This window comes from Lucilia sericata, unplaced genomic scaffold, assembly GCF_015586225.1.
Source record: "Lucilia sericata isolate MDLA Ls3-8-SP2 unplaced genomic scaffold, ASM1558622v1 Contig000129F_arrow, whole genome shotgun sequence".
NCBI classification, from domain to species: domain Eukaryota; kingdom Metazoa; phylum Arthropoda; class Insecta; order Diptera; family Calliphoridae; genus Lucilia; species Lucilia sericata.
The window spans coordinates 70173-91734 of NW_023994161.1; the positions used below are offsets into that span (position 1 = coordinate 70173).

General features: G+C 29.9%; 3 protein-coding genes across 12 annotated transcripts; 2 read left to right on the plus strand and 1 right to left on the minus strand.

The window, feature by feature from the left end:
* Positions 1–234: 234 nt before the first annotated feature.
* Positions 235–4223, minus strand: LOC119600941 (AT-rich interactive domain-containing protein 4B). Its single transcript, XM_037951544.1, has 5 exons — positions 4079–4223; positions 2243–4021; positions 2085–2168; positions 1825–2013; positions 235–1323 (listed from the first exon to the last, which is right to left on the minus strand). The coding sequence occupies exons 1-5, from the start codon at positions 4098–4100 to the stop codon at positions 641–643; spliced, it is 2757 nt and encodes a 918-aa protein (XP_037807472.1). The 5' UTR covers positions 4101–4223; the 3' UTR covers positions 235–640.
* Positions 4224–4320: 97 nt separating this feature from the next.
* On the plus strand, positions 4321–10544 carry LOC119600931 (ankyrin repeat and SAM domain-containing protein 1A). 9 transcript variants are annotated; one of them, XM_037951523.1, is made up of 11 exons: positions 4331–4436; positions 4576–4696; positions 4780–5066; positions 5616–6397; positions 6468–6636; positions 8003–8199; positions 8284–8506; positions 8604–9372; positions 9445–9681; positions 9743–9874; positions 9941–10244. In XM_037951523.1, exons 3-11 carry the CDS (start codon positions 4972–4974, stop codon positions 10109–10111), a joined length of 2775 nt encoding a protein of 924 aa, XP_037807451.1. In that variant the 5' UTR covers positions 4331–4436; positions 4576–4696; positions 4780–4971; the 3' UTR covers positions 10112–10244. The 9 variants fall into 9 exon arrangements, with proteins under 9 accessions (XP_037807455.1, XP_037807453.1, XP_037807451.1 ...); XM_037951522.1 differs by having other exon boundaries at positions 4576–4664; XM_037951527.1 differs by lacking the exon at positions 4576–4696 and having other exon boundaries at positions 4321–4436; positions 8607–9372; positions 9941–10542.
* Positions 10545–11362: 818 nt separating this feature from the next.
* On the plus strand, positions 11363–16296 carry LOC119600933 (prolyl 3-hydroxylase sudestada1). Of its 2 annotated transcripts, XM_037951533.1 has the most exons (8): positions 11363–11564; positions 14033–14123; positions 14184–14323; positions 14388–14585; positions 14862–15056; positions 15116–15594; positions 15670–15811; positions 15872–16296. In XM_037951533.1, the coding sequence occupies exons 1-8, from the start codon at positions 11507–11509 to the stop codon at positions 16195–16197; spliced, it is 1629 nt and encodes a 542-aa protein (XP_037807461.1). In that variant the 5' UTR covers positions 11363–11506; the 3' UTR covers positions 16198–16296. The 2 variants fall into 2 exon arrangements, with proteins under 2 accessions (XP_037807461.1, XP_037807460.1); XM_037951532.1 differs by lacking the exons at positions 14033–14123; positions 14184–14323; positions 14388–14585; ... (2 more) ...; positions 15670–15811; positions 15872–16296 and adding an exon at positions 11866–13655 and having other exon boundaries at positions 11384–11564.
* Positions 16297–21562: the final 5266 nt, after the last annotated feature.

A 21562-nucleotide genomic window follows, 5' to 3' on the forward strand; every position in this document is an offset into this window, starting at 1 on the left:
GAAAGTAGTCTAATGTGACAATTACACGCTTAACTTTTATAGTATGTCGATGATATCGAGATTAGACCCTATATATAGAGAGTTTAAAAACAGTTCAAATATTTAATTTACTCTATAGCTATAGAGTAATTTAAATATTTGAACTTTTTTTAAACTCCAGTTTATGGAGAGTGTAGTTAATTTGGATCACTTTCAAAACGATTAAGTGAAAGGGTTAAAATAAACCAATATTTGTATATTTTTAATTTTTAATTAGAGGGGTTTTTATTACATATACAAATAAGAGACGACATATAAAATTAATATTACATTCACGAATTTATAAAAAAAATATATTACACTAAACGAAAATATGTCTTAAAACTTTGCAAAAGAAATATGTTTATATTTCAAGCAATAAAAATTTCGTACTAAACAAATACAATTTATGTAATAAAATTGTATTGTATAGTTAAAGCTGTTTAAAACATATTCAAAACATTCACAAACATAAATCGAATTTACAAAACACACTTAATTTATGAATGGACCAATATATTAATCGGAAAAGCATACATATAAAATAAAGAGAACAAATTAAAGCCAACAAAAAAAAAAATAACTTAAAATAATAATTAAAATAAAACATAAAATAAACTTATTAGTCCAAATTTTTACGATGTTGCATTTGTAATTCAAAACGACGATTTGATCTAACACCTTTTAATATAGTCTCATTTCTACGTGACGCTACGCCTGCTCTCGTCGACGGAACACGACCTTTAAACAAATCCATGTGACGCTGTAAACGTGAAGCCATTTTATCCTCGTTACTCATGTGGGATGTATTAGCCTTTTCAGCGAAACTCGTTGAAGATGTTGCTGGCTTTACCATTAGTGATGTTGAGAGATTAAATGTGGATTTCGTTGTTGCCACTTTGGGTTTTTCAGCTAAACTCGATGAAAATGTTGGTTTCGCCATTAACGATGTTGAAAGATTAAATGTGGGCTTCGTTGGTCCCGCTTTAGTGTTTGATTTTTCAATATTTGTTGTTTGTGATGGTTTTAAATAATTTCGAATTGGCTGTTGTTGTGGTGGACGGCGCGAAATTGTTCCTGATTTTATCAGTTTACTATTGTTAGCTAATCTTGGGTCGGGTAAGTTTATAACAGGCAAAACATCTTGGGTTCTATTTAGATCTGTAGTTGTAGTGTTATTAAATTGAGATTTTTTTATTTGTATGTTGTTGTTAGATCCCAAATCTATTTTCTTTAGAGCCTTGGGTTTTTCATTTGTGACATTCTGGCTATTTTTTATGATAGAGATGTTTTTCTGAGCTGAAACTTTAGATATAAAGCGGAAATTTGTAAAAATGTTTGTTAACTAAAGATTATTTGATTAAATTATATTATGTAGTAAAAGGATTTTATAAACTTAATATGATGCACCTTTCACCATATATAGAGTTTAGAAAGAATGATTTCTATTTAAAATTAATTCTCATTTTTTAGTTTTTTACAAATTGAATAAATAGAATTGTTTTAGTATATTTAAAAGGTTTTTGTATTAAAAATCCAATATTTCATTCAGTGCACTTCAAATAATTTAATTAAATTGATTTCATTTCGAAATTTTCTCCTTAAGAACGTAATCGAAGTTTAAGACAAATTTTTGTTTCTTTAAGTACGATTGTTATCGTATTTACCACCATTTTCTCAATGCTTTGAATTCTTTAATTTTAAAGATAAATTGACAGTTAAAAAAGTAAATAAAAATCCACCCTTATCTCATATTATAATATCGAATACATTTAAAATAAAACTATAAAACATAAATTCTCTTACCTGGTCTTAATTTTGTTGCTGAATTAATTAAATTTTTAGAACGTTCTTGTTTACGACTGACATGATCCACCAAATTCTCCATTTTTTTAAATTGTTTCTCATGTATAGCAGCAAAATTGGGTAATTTTGTGCGTGATAATGGTTTAGATGTAGAAGTTTGAGTTTTACCTGACAAATTTTGGTTCACAACTAAAACAAACAAAAACATACGTATTTAACAAACACAAATTTAAAAAAATAACTAAATAAAAAACACCTACCAGGTCGTGGTAATTTCGAAATGAATGAAGCAGACATAGTGGATTCATCCAGAGATATGGATCGTTTGCGTCTCGTTGTAACAACTAGAAAATAAGTATATTATTTAATTTAAATTCTATATAAACTTTTCATATAGGTACTAACTATATGTACTTACATTTACTTGAGATACCTTTATTTTCTTGTGACTTTTGTTTCTTTAAACTTTTAGCTATCATCTTGTCTAAATCTTCGATAATAGTTTGTTGATTAGCCGGACTATAAAAGCTAACCATGCGATCTTGTTTAGCTTTAGCCAGAGGACCTGCCAACAATTTCTGGCTTTTCTCCTCATTACCATTTATGCAAACCGAAAGTGAACGTTTACGTATACCACGTAAAACAATATCTTTCGGATTTATTTTTACCGCAGAATCCTTAAGTGCGTATAAAATTGTTTTTTGTGGTTGTGGAGTATGTTTTTGAACACGAGGGGGTTTTCTAGGTGTTTCGCCATCATCATCATCGGACATTTGTAAAGTTTCCATTATTTCATCGTTGGGGTTTTCAGAACTTTCAATAAACTTCTCAATTTCTTTTTCAGATTCATTACTTTCTGCGTTTTTTATATCAATACCCGTTTCTTCTGTGGCACCAGTAGCTTCAAAAGTCTCGTTTAATTTAATATTTGATTTTCCGCCATATTCACCAATATCATCTTCATCATCGCACATTATAAGAGAAGGCATATCTTCAACTTCTTCAGTTGGTTTTGTTTGATCATCTATGTCTGTTATTTCTCTTTCCTCCTCCTCATCTTTCAAAAGATTCAATCCCAGATCTGATATGTTTATTTGCTTTTGTTTCAAATAGCAACCAAAAGAGTCTTTTTCCTTGTCTTCCATTTGCTCTTTAATTTCGCAGTTGCTTATATTATTTTCAAATACAATACAGATTTCATCTTCAGTTTTTTGTTCAAATTCTTTACAATCCTCACTGTCATCTTGCACTAACTGTATTGAGTCCTCATGATTTTCTAAATCATTATCAATTTCACTATTAATTTGTGCCATTTGAGTTTCAACAATTTCCTCAGTTTGCTTCTCTTCAAGATCTTTATTTGTTTGTATTTGTTCATTTTCTTCTTTTGTGTCCTCAACTAAAACAAATTCGGAAACTTTTACTTCCCCAAGATATTTTTCAGATTTAGATTCTTCCACCTCCATATTCTTAATTTCTTCCTCTTCACCTTTGCATGTTGTTCCATTATTTTGTTCCACCGTTTTTTTAGCTGTTAACTTCTCTTCAATATTTTCATTTGCCTTAACTTCTTCTTGTTCTTCCTTTCTGTCTTCAACTAAAACAAATTCGGAAACCTTTACTTCCTCCTCATCTTTTCCACATTTGGGATTTTCCTCCTCTTGATCCTTAATTTCTTTCATTACATTCTTAAATTCGCCAATTTCTTCCTTATCTTGCTCCTCAATTCCCTTAGCCGTCTTTTTACCCTTGTCGTTACGACGAGACTTACGGCTACGCTTTTGGGACACTCTGCCCACCTTTGCGGGGGTCCATTTTGGCTGTATTATTTCATCTTTATTTTCCATCTTTTCCTCCACTTCTTCTTCTTCTTCAGTAACCAACAAATGTTTTTTAGCCGATCGTGTACAGGAGCGCAAAGATTTATTTACAATATCATCATATTCCTGTGTGGGTCTAATACTCTTGCGGCAACTTCTACGAGGTGTTTGGAGATTTTCTTGAAGCACTGTTTGTGATGTAGCTTTGGGAGTTGTTGCTGTATTTTTCCGTCCATCACGACGGGAAGGTGTTTTAGGTAATATTTCCTCAAGATTTTCTTTGACATCCTCATCACTTTCATCTTGAGAGAAAATTAACTCTACCTCTTCTTCTAAATTTTTAACTTTCTTCGAACGCCTTGTTGACTTTTTTAATTCTAAAAATTAATACAATTTGTAAATAATTTAATTTTAAATGATATTTTTTATATTACCCCTATGATCCATAGACTCCATTTTTCTAATATATTTTTAATATAACACAAACACAAAAACAAATATTAAAAGTCCTTTATATTTTATTATAAACGCGTCCCGCTGCTTTGTTGTACAATTTTAGTGTGTCGTTAATTTTAAAAATGGCAGAACACAAACCAAGCTTGTCAACACAAATTTGGCAGCACTTTTTAGGAAGTGTTTTGTATGATTTCATAACATAAACAAAAGCTGATTGCTATATATATCTTATTAAAAGGCAGTACTTATTTAGTTAATAAAAACAGAAATAAATTAACATTAATTAATAAAGAAAATTAAAAGAAACAACAACGTGTTATTAATTAAAAGCAAAAAGTAAATAATATTTTATTTGTATACAAATCTCAACGTAAAATCTAAAAAATATGGGTGTTTTATTTTTAATTTCAAAAGGAAATTTTGCTGTTTGATTTTTAGTGAATAATGAATGTAATTTTTCCTAATTGTTTTGTAGTAGTGACGTTAATCTTTTAATAATAAATAGAAATTTTGACATTGATGCCATACAATAGTATGAACTGGAGAGAAAGACCTTGAATTTGTGTAGGTTGTGTAAACAAAAATCTGGATAATCAGTAAATTTAATGTTTTAAGAATGTATACGATTCAGTAAAGAATTTTATCATTTTTCCATATTTGTTTCTTATTAAAAATTTAGTTTTCTTGTGTATTGGTTGTGATTTGGAGAGGGGCATCAGACATTGAAACAGCTGACTTGGTAGTAGTATTTCACTTAACACTAAAACAAGAATGCGGATGATCCAATTTATTAAGTGCTGACTTAAAAGAATTTTAATTGAATTCAATACAGCACAAAATTGAAGAGCAAGAAAACAAAGCTTGTGAAAAAATGGGCAAATGTCAAGATCTTCTGGAGGCAGCTAGAAATGGAAATACAACGGTAGTTAGCAAAATTCTTCAACACAAAGGCGGACCACTGTCAAGGTAAGTTTAGATTAGATTAATATTAGTATTTGTTCTTAATATGGATACATTTATTTAAAGTGTGGCTTACTTTTAATATTCTGTGTTAAAACCCCACCCTCTAATTAAATATAAATTGCATTAGCCTAGTTTTTACTAATTAAGGCAAAACATAGACTGCAAAAATTTGCATTACGAAGAAAGTAAGAACTGATGAATGACAAATATTAATTTGAAAATAATTTGTGGTATTAAAAATTGTTATATAAATAACGATTGTTTTTGAAACATTTTTGGACAATTCCTAAAAATGTATAAAATAAAACCTTTCTTAATTTAGTAGAAGATTTAAACATAATTTGGGATTGCAGAACGTAGGCCGGCCACCCCGGGTTATAAAACTGATTTGGGAAATAAGTAAACATGTTTTTTGGATTTTTTTTTTTTTTTTGTCTATATTGGAAATATTCAATTTAACTTCCTGGAGTTGTGTGTTCTTGGAAATTGGTTGAAAAATCAGTTAAAAATAAATCTTATAAGAAAATAATATTTTGCTTTGATCGCCTTCAGTTTCAGACGCAGTCCTAGCATCAATTGGCAAGATGTTAACGGATATACCGCACTTCATCATGCCTGTCTAAATGGACATTATGAAATTGTTAAGGTTCTACTCGCCCATCATGCTGCCCACGAAATTCCTGATATTAGGGGTTCTTCACCTCTCTATTTGGCTGCGTGGGCTGGCAATGAACATATTGTCAATTTACTTCTAATGCTAAGAGGCACTGGAAATCTAGATGCTCAAACTATAGAAAATGAAACTGCCCTTCATTGTGCAGCGCAGCATGGTCATAATGCTGTTGTATCTGCTCTTTTAGCACGTGGTGCTGATCCTACAATACGCAATAATAGCTTTCAAACACCTCTAGATTTAGCAGCACAGTTTGGACGTTTAGAAGTTGTGCAGACATTAATTAGTAAACATCCCGAATTAATTGAGCCCTATAGGCTATACGAAGAAGTTGTAGCTGTGGAAAATGGACGCTCTCCACCGTATAAAATAACACCCACAAAACATATTTTTACTCAATCATGTCTGCATTTAGCCGCACGAAATGGTCACAATGAAGTTGTTAAAACATTACTAGCAGCTGGAGTGGATGTTAATATTTTGACACATACCGGTTCTGCCTTACATGAAGCGGCGCTGTGCGGTAAAAAGAATGTAGTGTGTACCCTATTAAGTGCTGGCATAGATCTTTATGCTGTGGATGGGAATGGGAAAACCGCATTGGATATACTGAAAGACTATCCCACAAATGTCACCTATGAAATTCTTACCATCATTAATGGTAAGTTTCGAAAAATTAATAAAAGGAAGATATATTATTTAAAGTATTTTTTTAATTTGTTTATTTTTAGATTTTTGGCAAACAAATAGTAGCATGATAAATAAAAATCACTTCAGGCCTATAAAAGATGTCAATGACAATCATGCAACAATGTCAGCCGAAATATCCGCAAGTCAGGAAATGGATGTTAATCAAACTCCTCATTTTGAAACACAACACCAACGATCGCTGACCATAAAGTAAGCTTTTTATCTAGATGTATTGAGTAAGAATTGTGTGTTTTTTGTTGTTTTTCTTTATTTTTTTATTGTGCACTCTACATCCTGCATCCATCTATAGTTACCACAAGAAAAACTTTCATAAACGTCCTTAAACAAAAAGAGAGCTCATCATTTTTATTATTTATTATTGTATTGGGTTTCATTTTAACACATACATAATTAAATCAAAAATTCATTTTTAAACTGTGATAATTTTAACATGTGTAACATAAAATTAAAATTTGTTGTGATCTCATTATTTGTTATAAACATACTAACAATCATATATTTATTTATACTTGCCTATATAAATATTACATTATAATACATCTATTATTTATTTATAAAATCATGTATTATTTAATTTAAATACAAAACATTTAATTTTATTATCACAAACACTAGAAAACATTTTGCATTTTATTTGTAATTTTTTATATGTGTGTGTTTATGTTTATTGCATTATAGTCGTAAATTATTGTTTATTATTTACTGATGTATAATTGACCTGATTCTTGTCAGTTTAAATATCAATTATAACATCAATGACATTTAAATAAATATCGATTTTGGGAATTTTTCATTGATTTTATTTGTGAAGAATGTTAAAACTAAAATGTCCCCAAACTTTCAAAATGTCATTTTACTGCAAATGGGCGTTATATAAATCAAGTAGATTTTCATTTTATTACTTGAGGGACTTCAGCTAACATTAACTCTTTGATATAAAAGTTGAGTTTTGGTGGGAAATAATGTATGAATATTTAATTTTTTGAATCATGACATAATATACAAATTTGTCCAAATAAATATTTTACAAAAAGTTTGTGTGGCATTCAATTCCGATCTGATATAGTTCCCTCTAATATAAAACCTATAGATAGGCATGTTAAATTTTATATAAATCTGTTTTGTATCTTTGTCTTCAACAATAAACCAACAAACAAACAAATAGGCTAATTATATAAATACATGCAATATGTAAACTGGATAAATATCAATATCTTCTTCAAATTTCATCATTATATTTATTTCATAAAACAAGCTTAAATCTGTTCTAATACTTAAGACTTCTAAATGTTAATTTTAAAGTGTTTGATATTCATATGTGCTACTCCATTCATGTTCTTAATAAATATTTCTTACAAAAAATGTATGCTTCTTACATATGTATACGTTCTTTACAATGAAATAAGCGCAAAATTATCCAATGTAAATGGTAACATATGTATGTGTCTAATTGTGGTTAACAAGCTTAAACTAGTCCATGTCCATGTTAATATAAGAGATATAGATATAAACTAGAACAATGGCCTAAATTAAATTATATTTTTTTTAAAAAAAGCTCTTTAGACCGATATAACAATTCTACAGAACGTTATACACCTATGGAGCCCATAAAATGGACAAAATCTAATATAGATTTAAGTACAAAACACGAACAAACGCCCGAATATAAATCTGTCTATAAGTCTCATTTACAGCATAGACGTTTAGGTGGCATTGAAAAACAATTTCCCAAATTTTCCACCATCAATGAATGTATGTATATTTTATTTGAGATAAATTTATTTTTAGTACGTTGAAATATTGAATATTTCCTTTTGCGATTCTTTAAAAAAATAGTACAAAATCAAAGTCCTCTTAAGTCTACACTATATCGATGTGTAGACGAGTATGTGGAAATGACAATGCCAAATTCAAGTGCATGTTCTACACCGCGAACTCCTCGTACACCGGTATCTACGCCACAACCATTACCTAGTCCTAGAAAGTGTATGGAATATGGTGATTATGCAAATATTAATATAATCAATGCACACAGTAAGCATGAGCATCATAATAATGAGTAAGTTTCATATTCACCAGCACTTTTACAAAAGACAATTACATTCTTTATTTATATGTACATATACGAAAATATATTAAACTTATATTTGTTGCAGCAGGATTTCGTTGCGTTCGGGTAGTTTCGATAGTAATAACAACAATGACATACAAACTGCACACGAGCATTCGCCAACACCGGATTGTCCACCACCATCAGCTTCTGAAGCTGAATCTACTATATTCGAATTTGTCAAGCCTGCGGAGAGGACTATGAAAAGAAAATCTTTACTTTTACATCAACAAGATTCACAATTTTATGACGGCCTGAAGTCCTTCATATGGGAGGATCAAACGGAACCTCAAGAAGAACAATTTGATTCCCTAACCAGTTCTCGGGTATCAGAATGTGTGGAGGAATTTGTTGGTGATGTGCCGTTTGCAGGACTTTTTAAAGGATCTTCTTTAAATCTGGCCAATACATCGTCATCATTGGATTTAAGAAATTCTGTAGTGATTGATGATATTCCTAGTGGCTTAAGATCGCCGAGTTTAGTGAGATCGGTTAAACCAATTCCTACAAAACGTAATGTTACCATAAAAACACCTACTTCAGAAGATGAATACGAATTTGATGCCACCAAGGCTTGGGATGAAATCAATAATATATTTGAGAGTATAGGCAACGAAGTGGCTGCAACAGATACGAAATTAGAAGATCTGAGTGAACAAAATGCTTTAACGAATACGTTACGCAAAAAAACATTAACAATACGAAAACCTGCCGACTTGTTACTGGGTTCTAATACGCAGGAACAAAATACAAATCCCAACTGGTGCCACTCAGCCAACACTTTGATTTATGGTTATGTTCTTTATAATGTATTTGTAAGTATTATTATATGTAATATGTTAACAGGGATTTCACACAAAAAAAATATTTCTTTTAAAATATTTCAGTATTTGGGTTCCACAGTGATTAGGGAACTACATGGAACGGCTTCCACCAGAAAATCTATACAAAAATTGAAACGAGAAGAAACGCCTGCACCTCAGGAAGATAACGAAGAAAATGGTTTAATTAATGATATTAATAGTTCGACTCGTATTTTAAAAGCAACAAATCAACAGACCCGTTTGGAAGTGGGCATAGCAATGTCACATGCTGGCGTTCGGTTTATCGAAATGGAAAATAAGGTAATTTTATAAAACTTCTTTCATAACAAATTTACAAATTTCGCATATTGTTATCTTCTAGAGTACAATTTGTGTCCATGATATAGAAAATATCAATTGTGTTAGTCAGGACACTGATGATTTGCGTTATTTTGCTTATATAACTCGAGAGAATGATATACACTATTGTCATGTCTTTATGGTGGATGATTTGGTAATTAAAACCACAATTCTAAAATACTATACTTAAAATTAAATTTATTTAACTCTTCCCTTTCAGAATTTGGCTACAGAAATAATTTTAACATTGGGTCAAGCATTTGAAGTTGCATATCAATTATCCCTGATTGGTCAGGAAGATTCTCTACGAACACACTCACAATGCTCCACACCTCAAGAATTGAAGGGAGAAAAACGTTTAAGCTATGTTGATGTTGTGGATAATATTTAAAATACTAACGTTTTTAACTAAAACAATTGGCTAAAAAAGTCTCCTAATACAATTATGATATTTATTGTAACCCTAAAATTCCCATATTTATTATAACTTTTTATTTAATATTACTAGTCTTGATGCCATTTATTTGAAAAATATACAGCTTCTCATTTACATGTCTCAAGCAAAAAATTGCGAAATGTATGTGCTAGAAATGCGTCACAAAAATAATTAAAGAGTTTTATGAAAACCCTTTAAATATACGGAGACATCACATTATATGCAGAAGGAACTGTATATATTTCATTTGTATTGTTATTGTATTGTTTTTTTTTTTTAATTATCACGTTTAAACAAAGTTTTTTTTTAATAATTTTAGTGCCTTTTGCAATCAATGTACCAAATAACAATTTTTAAATAAAATGAAATATTTATGTATACAATTTTTAAACATAAATTTGTTTTTTATGCTCAAAATTGGTTCCAATTTCTTAAAGGGTTTATATCGCTCAATCTATAAGACTGACATATTCAAAAAAAGCTGTTCGGAAAAAGGGGGGTTGATTGATTTATGACATTATACTATTTCTTATATAAGTTTTTAAGAATTGGGATGTTAAAAATGGAATCTGGGGCCGCTCCTGACATAAATAGTGTATGTAATAGTGTTTATCCCAAAATATACGAGAAAATTTGAATTTTAGTTTTGTTCATTACTACAGAAAAACACTCACCTAATATATGTATATAATGGAAATTTATGAAAGTTCATAAAACTACAAGAAAAACTATAGAATATTTTTAATAGTCAGTTCAAAAAAATACGTTTGGTGGCCCCAAAATGGAAGTTGCTGATGTTCCCTCCGAAAATCAAAATTAAGTTCATTCTCAAAGGATAAAAATCGCTTTCAAAGTTAAACATTTATGTACAATTACAAAACTATTCAAAAACCTTTTATTTTTCGGAAATTTTTTGGTTATTAACATTTTTACATCGAATTTTTTAAAGTATGTATTTGAATAATCTTCTGGTAGCTATTTAATAAAGATGTATATAATATGTATATCAATATAAGCTTCTTATTGATAATACTTTATTATACCATTGGAATTTGTGTTAACTTATATATTTTTCCTAATCATATGCCAAACTAGAGTAATTCTCGATGTACGAAATACTAACGGAAATTTATAATTAAAATTTTTTATACAACACTGTACTGTAAGCAGTCAAACGCAACTTGGCAGCACTTTTTAACAAATGTCATTTCGGCTTTTTTTATGCAAATATAAAAGAAGAAAAACACACTACATTGCACATTATTTGTGAATGAATGAAAAAAAGCCAATAAAACAATACAAAAATAAAATATATTTAAATTATAATTGTGGAAAAGTAATAAATAAATAATGAATTCATCAAAAATTGAAGAAAAACAAGAACTCAGCAAAGAAGATGCCAAAGAAGGTAAGTTGTAAGATAATTTTTAGCACAATAACAAGTGTTTCAAAATGAACGTGATAAGATTATTGAAAAAATGGGGCGCTCCAAAGTGAGAAAAAAGTGTATTACCAATTTTCTTTTCGGTACCTCATTTTTTAAGGATTTCTTATGAAAATTCGAAAATCCTTTCCGAAAGTGTCTTTGTCAATAAAACAAGAAGTAAGCAATCCTCCTTTTTAGTGTTTTTCTTATAAAGTATTAAGGTATGCATTTTCAACAATTATTTTTTTTAATAAAAGAAAATTCATTATTGTTCTCTTTACAGACATTGGCAATATAAATGGCCATCTAAGCCAAACAACGACGACAATGGAATCATGTGCTGATGAACCAAAAACAAAAATTGTTAAGCTACAAACCCCACAAGAACCTCAAACTATAGACTTGACCTTAAGACAACCATATTCTCAGGATGATTTTGCTAAAAATTTACAGCAAGAATGGTTTAAAGAATCTAAAGAAGATTACCTAGATTCTGCTACACAAGCAGCCGTATATACGGATCCATTTCAAATTTGTCTCTTGCCCGAGCTATTGGAAAACAAAGAAAGCTGCAAGTTGTTGGTGAAAGAAATGGTGGAAAAGGTACATTGGTCGCGCAAACAAATGGACTTGTATGAATTCTATCAGAGTACCGATCTATCCAATATGATTGAATGTAAATTTTTGGCAAATTTCTTGCAAATGTTAAGGCGTTCAGTAAGACCCTGGTTAGAAAAGGTTACTAATTTAAAATTGGACTATGTGTCTGCCTCTTGTTCAATGTACACCTGTGGCGATTACTTGCTGGTACATGATGATTTACTAAAAGACCGACAAATTGCTTTCATTTATTATCTATCACCGTGGGAAAACAATGAAATGTGGTCTGACGAACAGGGAGGATGTCTAGAAATATTCTCCAGCGATGAAAAATCCCTGCCTCAGTTTCCAGTGAAAAGAAAAATTTCGCCCAAAAATAATCAATTCGCCTTCTTTAAAGTTGGCTCCAAGTCTTTCCATCAGGTGGGTGAAGTGACAACATTTGATTATCCTCGCTTAACTATTAATGGCTGGTTCCATGGAGCTTCGAATGATGACTTAGTTGCAGATGCTCTGAGACCCTTCAATAAACTACAATTCAAACCACCCACAGAACCAACATCTGAGTCTATAGACCACCTCTTAAATGAGGTCTATCTTAAGCCAACCACAAAGCGCAGTATTCAAAAACGTATAGAGGATAATTCGGAAATATGTTTGTATGAATTTTTCCGTCGTGAGATATTTGAAGAAGCTTTAAAACAGCTGCTCAACGATAATTCACTCAAATGGTCTCGCCAAGGTCCTGCCAATGCACAAAATTACGAAGTTTTAGACTTGAGCACCAGCTCGAAAACGATAGAAAAACTTTTGCAAACATTTTCCAACAAGGAAATGTTTTCTTTACTACGAGACTTTACCGATTTGGATTTATCGGGCCCAAATTGTTCTAAGCCTACCTTTAGTTTGGAAGTACAAAGATGGTCTCACGGTGATTACACCGTTTTAGGAGACGGTGCCATATGTGAAGATAATACTTTAGATTTAATCTATTACTTGAATGCTTCTGAAGGTGCAGCTGTAATAACGTATTTGTCACCGGACACGGATCAAGCCCATCCCTCGCAGAACCACTCTAGTCAAAGTGATACCGATTCACTAGAGGGCGAGGGCTTTGACGACGATGATGAGTCTGTTTTGCTGACTATAACACCCGTGGACAATGCTCTCAATATTGTTTATCGTTGTGAGGGCACAACTAAATTTACAAAATATGTTTCCCGCAATACCCCATTGGATAAGGGACCCGTTTTTGTTATTTCGTGCAGTTATAAGGAATAATTAAATTTAATTTCTTCTCAAAGAGAAGTTTAATTTTCGAACGGATGCACAATGTTTCATTTCAATTGGACGTATCACACTGAATTTCTATTTAGTCGTTAGTTTGGTTATTTTCTATATTTTATTTTCGTATTAACACATTTGTTAAGATGAACAATTAAGAGCATATAAATAAATATTGTAATATGAAAATACAACGTTTTCTTTTTTGAGTAAAGAAATCAGCATGATCCAAAAGAAATTTGTATTTATTTTAAGGGGGTTAAAATGGCATACGTGTCCGACCGAAACCATTTTTAAGCAGGGAATCGGGATAAACTGGTCTATGTTATATTAATTTTTCTTTAAGTTTTGGGTTATATTTATTCCAAAATAAAGATTTTTTGGAAATAACCGCTTAAAAAACAGTTTCAAAACTGTTTTTTTAATGTGTATTATATTAAAATTTTCAATATTTTTAATGAGTATTTTTGCAATTAATTGATAATAAACTTTTATTATTACATACTTACAATAACAATTACCTGCAAATGAAAGAAAATTGCATTAATTAATAAACATTTTTACAGATAAATATCGTTTATATGCGACTATAGCTTTTATGACTGTGGTCATTATAATTGGAGTACCCATGTGGTGGAAAACCACTGAAGTTTATAGGTAAAATACCCATATTTAAATAAACGCAAAATATACGATTTAAAAATAAATATTTAACAGAGTAAATTTACCATCAACGGATATAATGAACATGAACAATGAACCGTTGAAGACTAAAATAAATATTGGCATATTTACATTTAAAACTGAAAGATCTGCGCTGCTGGTGAAGGAATTAAAAGAGGCCTATACAAATGAAGGTATTTAACAGGGAATTTGCAAGTATAGGTTGTGCAATTACTAATAAACTTTTATTATTTTTAGAAATATGGCTTTTGGATTTCAAACAAATACCCTATTTTGAAAAGGCTTCTACCGTTAAAACACCAGCTGGTTTAGAAGGCTTAATTTTAAAAGATTATCAAATAAATGAAGGTGATTTTATATTTATTGAATGGCCAAAGTTGCAGGAAGAAGTATTAATAACAAATGAAAGAACCGCTTTAATACGTAGTGATACAAGTGAGTATTTTAAATTATTATTCTATATTTTAAAGGGAAATTTAGTGAAATATCATAAGTTGACACTTTGAAAACTATGAAAATGTGAATTTTTTTTAAATTTTATGGGAAAATTTTCTAAAGTTTTTTAATTTTATTTTTGTTTTTTGTTTAAATTGTTAAGAAATTAGTAAAATCCCAAAAATCCATATATTTGATTATATTTTTGGATATATCTCAGAATTTAATATATTTTTTTAAATTAATTTTTTTGTTACTGTAATTTACTCCGTCCAGGTTCCAATAGAATTAAACAAGTTTTAAATTCCTACGTCCTTCAAACTCATCGTATTAAGCAGATTTTAGCTAAAGATCAAAGAGATGCTTTAAAAACTGAAGCTCCTCAGGCAGAATATGATGTTATTGTATCGATTTTAAATCCAAGACCTGATATTATGGATGCCAAATGGCATGTACAAATGGCAGTTGAGAGTAAGTAGGATAGTAAAAAGAAAATTTGATATCAAATCAACCAATAATTTTATTTACAGCCTATTTGAAACCTTATTTGGATCAAGTTTCACACATTTCAAATTATACTCTTAAAACTCAATGGAAATATCAATTAGCTTTCGAAGCTGATTTACGACAAATACGTGATAAATCACCTTTATCACGACATTATGCCTTGTCTGAATCATCGTTGCCTCATATTATAACTGCCATAGAAAAGAATTTAGGTGCTGGTATAACCGATAAAACTCCTATCAATCTGGTGGTCTATATAACACCCTGTGATATTGCTCCCGTTTATATTTATAATAAACAAAACCAAAAAGCCAATTTGGATAATATAAATGCTTTTATATCGCCTAAATGGGGTGGTATTATAATTGCCAATCCTTCTTTGGAGACATGTAAGGAATACAATGAAAAGCCCCACGAAAAGGTATCATTTTTTGTACAGACAAATGATGTTATGCAAATAATGTTGTATCAGTTGCAAAAGTTATTGGATATAAGTGTGGAGGTAAGTTTAGTTTGTGGATTAAATAGATTAAATTAAGAAGTTAATAAACATGATTTTATTTTCATTATAATACAGGTCACAACCGAGGGAGTTAAAACTGTAGCTGTAGAACAATTAGCACCACGTCGCTGGGAATATGAAGCCTATTTGAGGCGCAGTGCTATTACACACATAACAACCACTACAAATACTTTACAAAGTCTCATAAAACTTTTAGGTAATTGATAATTTAAACTACCTTTTTAGCAGAAATTATAATCATTAATTTCTTTTACAGACAATATCAGCTATATAGTTATCAACGACGAAGTTGGCAAAGCTATTAACTCTGCCTATGAACTGGTACTGAAGGCTAAAGAAGCCCTAGCAAATAATGAACTTATAAAAGCTTCTGCATTGGCACAAAAAGCATTTTTAGACTCTGAACAGGCTTTCTTTGATGCCAGTCTTTTGGCTCAATTATATTTCCCCGATGAACAGAAATATGCCATATATATACCATTATTTTTACCCATAATGGTACCGGTTATAACATCATTCTCCATGATGGTGAAACTTTTGAAAAAACAACGTGAAGTTAAGGAAAAATTAAAGACAACTTAATTCTATATTATATTCGATTTCGTCATTAATAGAAAATTTAAAAGTATTTGCTTAAATTCCTTTTTAAAGTAACCAAAAAGATAAGATAATATGGTATTAGTTGAAATGTGTGTGTTTTTTTTTTTTATTAAATTTTTATAATTTTTTGTAACTAAAATTTTTTTTAAATAAACTAAAAAATTAATTATTCATTTAAAAAGGCTACTGTTTTTTGGGATATTTCATTTTAGTTATGCATATGTATGAATGTGAATAGTTTATGGTCTTACTTGACTTCATTAAGCTGTCATTTCAACCAGCAATATTAATCATCTTAATGATTTTTAACAAAGTTTTAATTGTTTTTTAAAGTTTGTTTGTTATTTTTACTAATTGTTATTACTAATTTTTGAATGAGTAAAGGAAGTATGAAGTATAATTGTTATTACTAATTTTTAAATGTGTAAAGGAAGTATGATTATTTTTCTTTTGTATAAAACTTTGATAAATGGCACTTTAAGTCAACTAATTATTATGCTGACTGTATCTCAGAACCTTCCATTTGAATTCGGGAAAATTGCTATTGTAATTCAACTAAATATATTTTTAATATTTTGTAATTTAATTATTAATATACCGCAACATACTCTCAATTTGATTAAAATATAAAATAGTCAATATGTAATATGTCTTGATAATAGCAATATCCAAACTATTAACTACTTCCGCCCAATAACAAAATTTCAATATCTTACGAAACACTCATATTTTTAAGTTATTGTATTTTGCCTATTTTCTCACGTTCTTTAAACCTAAAATTTAAAAATTGCAAAAATTAAAACAATCTTTGTCTATAGTCTTGAATTAATATAGATATTATGCAAAATACAAAAGATTATGGCAGACATAAGTATGTAATTAGTTTAACTAATATTATGACTATAACTTTGGTAGAGCTAATCATGTTTGCTATGAATAAAACTAATTATAATTATAACAATCTTGTACATAGTCACCGCCACAATTAAACGCCCAATACTAAAATGCGTATCAAGATGTTGAGTAAAACAAAACTAAAGAAACAAACAAAATATGAACAAAAGGTAATCAATCATATTCAATGATGACGATATAAAATCTCATAAAATTAACAGAAATGCTAATACATACACATGTATACTCGTAATACCTGTGAATTTATACAAATCAACTTTATACTGGCGCAATATTATACATATTATATATTTGGGTATTGAAAAGAATAACTGAGAAAAATGTTAGGAGGACATTTTCAATATAACTTTGCAAAATTTTGGCATAAAGCTTATTGAAACTTATTTTGAGAAATAGTGCCAATTATGGACCGATCCTCTGATTTCTTTAAAACTTGTTTTTGTCGAAACTCTTCACTGTTCGGTTATTTAAAAACTAGTTTAATAGTTTGAAGGGGCCTTACACGTGACCTATTGTTGAATTTTACCCAAAGTCCTCCTCTTAAAACCGACATATTTCCAAAAACATACTTGAATTTACAGCAATATATGGGCAATTCCATGAAAAGGTAAACCACGACTGAAAAAATAAAACCCTTATAACGTCTGCATTTTTGAAGATAATTCAACAAAATTTGGTATATGATCTTTTGTAGCATCAAAGACGAAGACTGTTGAACATTTTTGAAATTGGTCTATTTTTACACCTCGCCGCCATACAAACGGACCCGAAAATATCACTTTTTATACCCTACACCACTTTAGTGGGGAGGGTATATTGGATTTGTGCTGATATTTGTAATATACAAAAATATTCGTCCTAGACCCACCTTAAAGTATACCAATCGGCTTAGTCGATTAAGCTATGTCCGTCCGTCTGGCTGGCTGTCCATGTAAACCTTGTGCGCAAGGTACAGGTCGCAATTTTCAAGATAATTGGATGAAATTTGGCACGCACGTTTTATTTGACCCAAGAACGAATCCTATTGAAAATGGTTAAAATCGGTCCATTATTTCACCTAGCCCCCATAGAACAGAACCCCCCGAAAAGGCTTCTGAGCTCATAATTACGTTAAATATACAGATATATCGATAACTAAGTTTTATAGAAGTCTTGATAACCCTGCCAAATTTCATAAAGATCGGGCCCCATTTGACCCTAGCTCCCATACAAAGTCCCCTTCAGAAAATTACTTGAATGTCCCAAATTAACTTATAAACACAAATATCGCGATGAAATTCAGCACAAAATTTTATCGGGCTTGGTCCATATTTGCCCCTAGCCCCCATATAAAGCCTCTTTCAGAAAATAAGTTTTTCATCCATAAATTGCTTAAATGTATCGGAACAAGGGAATATTGAAGATAAATGCTTTATTATGAAAAATAAATCACATTTAATATTCATAACTGGTGTAGGGTATCATATGGTCGGCCACGCCCGACTATACTTTCTTACTTGTTAGCTCATAATTCTGTTAATTATAATACTATCCCTTCAAAAATCGGCAAATCTAAAATGTTTATAAGCCTAAACCTTTATGTCGATTTTCATAACGATTGGACCTCATTTGACCCTAGTTCCATTCAAAGTTTAATTTCAGAAAAACACTTAAACGTCCGTAACTCACCTCTAATCACTAGTATTATGATAAAATTTGGCACAAATAAGTTTTATATGAATTCAAATCGCCATATAACTCCAGTTTTTTATTTTTATCTATAAATTGCTTAAACATGTATATAGGTCGGCCATGCCCGACTGCACTTTCCTACTCCTTTTGCTTTGTTGAAGTGTGTGTATGTATATATTTCCAAAATATATATTTTATAACCTAAAAAAAATCAGGAGAAAAATCTGTCACATACGATGTGTCACGTACGATATTTAAAAATGTTCATTATAAAATTATATTAATTTTTTTTTTATTTAAAAATTATGGATTATTAATGAACAATATGTCCCATAGTTTAAGAAATTAAAACAAAAAAAATAATACACCTGCAGAATTCGCAGATTTTCGTAAATATTTACATATACTTCAAAAACACTTCCGTTTTTTGTCACGTATGATATCGCCATATTTTAATCCATATTTTGGAAAACAAGGTTCCGAATGGGATGATTCCTTTTGCAAATATAGTATTCTTTAAATGGAACAGAATGACAAAATTGTTTTCCAAGTACTCCTAATTTTACAAAATCTATACCACTCTGAAGGCGTGCGAATGTCACATACCAGCGTATGGAATTGCCCATATACATATATTTTATGTTTTTTTATGAATCAAATACATAAAATATTACATTTTTATTATTCGAATCATTCTATTTTTTAATTACAAAAGTTCACTCATTATTCAAATCACCCCACTGTAATATATAGTTTGCCCTTAAAACTAATGCTTTTATTATAATAAACTTTACGATGACATTAAAATAAACTCTTGTTTCAGACCATTAATTTTGCATATTAAGGCAACTTTAACTTAAATTTGATAATTTAGGAAATACAATTATTAAATAATTAATTTTAATATACTATAGAAATAATAATAATTATAAACTTGTATTTAAGATATTAACACAAATTTTGTTTAATTAGCAATTTTAGAGAAATTTGGGGTCAATGCAGTTTGTGCAAGGGTATTAACATGTACCCTACTTAACTCCCACCTAACAATTAAAATTTATTATTATTTTTTTTGTATAAAATGTGCAATCAAAATTGAAATTATAGAAAATGTTTGATGTCAAGGTTAGTTTAATGCAACAACTATAATACATACAAAAAATTAACAACAACTGTCAATGTATAGAGTAAAATTATAAACAGCTACAATAGCGCATCTTGAATATAGAAAACAACAACAACAACTACAGAATAATGTTAATCGTGGGAATATTTATTTTTTCATAGGTCAGGTTCACGCGGATCTTTTTTTTTGAAAAGCTTTGCAGTGATGAAGTATCATGACATAAAATATACCGTCAATTGAATTTTTGACAGTGCCCTTTAATTAATTTGATTAAAAATAAAGACTTAAAAAGCAAAGGAATTAACAAAAATTTAAATTATTAAAAATAACAACGAAAATACTAATAAAGTCGACATTTTTAAAATGAATATAATAACACCACTATAGTAGGGAGGGTATTATGCGTTTGTGCTAATGTTTGTAACACCCAAAACTATTGGTCCTACATCCACCCTAAAATATATCAGCTCAAAATCACTTTCTGAATCGATTTAGCCATGATAAAAATATGAAGGTAGTGTCATTCCTCTCTCTCAAAAAAACTTTTTGAAGTTTGCTGGTATTTTTTGCATGGTAAAAATATCAAGGTAGTGTCATTCTCTCTTTTTGTCGCCATATTAACAATCTGACGTTTGCTGGTATTTTAATAAATCGAGCTACCACATTTACTTTGAAAATCCCATTATCGTTTGTTTATTTTTTAATCAAAATCAAAAATAAAATTCAATTTAAACTAAACTAAAAATCAAAATGTACAAATGCAATAAAAATATTCAATAAAAATTTAAATAAATGTACTAAAAATTCAATCAAAACTATAAACTTCCTGTTAAGTCCTATATAAAATTGAATGTCTGTTGCTGTCCGTATCAAGCAATTGCAATTAGTGCTCCATACGGTCCAAGATTACACGGTTTTCTTCAAGTGAAAAAATTTAACATTCACGAAATCTTTAAGTACTTTGCTTGCAGTTTATTGTCTATTATGGACACAGAATATTTGGTTGAAATGGCTGGGGAATAGGTTCCATAACAAACATGAAGAAATTGCGGGATTTAACCCCTCAGTCTACTGCTTTTATCATTCGATTGGAGATTATCTCACGTTTCTTCGATTAGGGAATTGACTCGGTAAATCTTCTGGGTTGAAACGCCGTGAGAATGGACCAGTTCCAATTCATCATTCCTTTTTATATATTTTATATCATTCCTGTTTTCTTTTAGTGTTTTTGTTTCTCTGTCTTTGTTATTTAAATTGTATACAATGTAGATTATCATTTGAAAGGGTTTTGAAGCAATGTATAATTGTGTCCTTAGGTTTAGGTTAAGAAGGTTTATGTGCCATAAAAAGGACAACATCCACTCGGAGACCATAAGGTTCATTGTAATTCCCTTCAAAGAGACTGAAGATCCAAAGACAGAGAAACAAGAACAAGAACACAAGAAGAAAACAAGAATGATATAAAATATATACAAGTAAGAGTGTTATATTCGGCCATGCCGAATCTTATATACCCACCATCAAATCATCCTTATAAATAAACTTTGATATTATCGATCTATGTTGAATCATATGTCGATATTAATATGAACATCAGGGAAATATTTGGTAGAAGGAATTTAATAAGGGCTTAAG

Bases quoted from the DNA above. Each gene is read 5' to 3' on its own strand.
- LOC119600941 (XM_037951544.1), bottom strand. From the start codon at position 4,100: ATGGAGTCTATGGATCATAGGG. The intron at 2,014-2,084 runs GTAGGTGTTTTT...TGTTTGTTTTAG, and splicing joins TTCGAAATTACCACGACCTG to TTGTGAACCAAAATTTGTCA. The intron at 1,324-1,824 runs GTAAGAGAATTT...TTATATCTAAAG, and splicing joins AGCAACAAAATTAAGACCAG to TTTCAGCTCAGAAAAACATC.
- LOC119600931 (XM_037951525.1), top strand. From the start codon at position 4,972: ATGGGCAAATGTCAAGATCTTCTGGAGGCAGCTAGAAATGGAAATACA. The intron at 8,200-8,283 runs GTATGTATATTT...TTAAAAAAATAG, and splicing joins ATTTTCCACCATCAATGAAT to TACAAAATCAAAGTCCTCTT. The intron at 9,373-9,444 runs GTAAGTATTATT...AAAATATTTCAG, and splicing joins ATGTTCTTTATAATGTATTT to TATTTGGGTTCCACAGTGAT.
- LOC119600933 (XM_037951532.1), top strand. From the start codon at position 11,507: ATGAATTCATCAAAAATTGAAGAAAAACAAGAACTCAGCAAAGAAGAT. The intron at 11,565-11,865 runs GTAAGTTGTAAG...TTCTCTTTACAG, and splicing joins CAAAGAAGATGCCAAAGAAG to ACATTGGCAATATAAATGGC.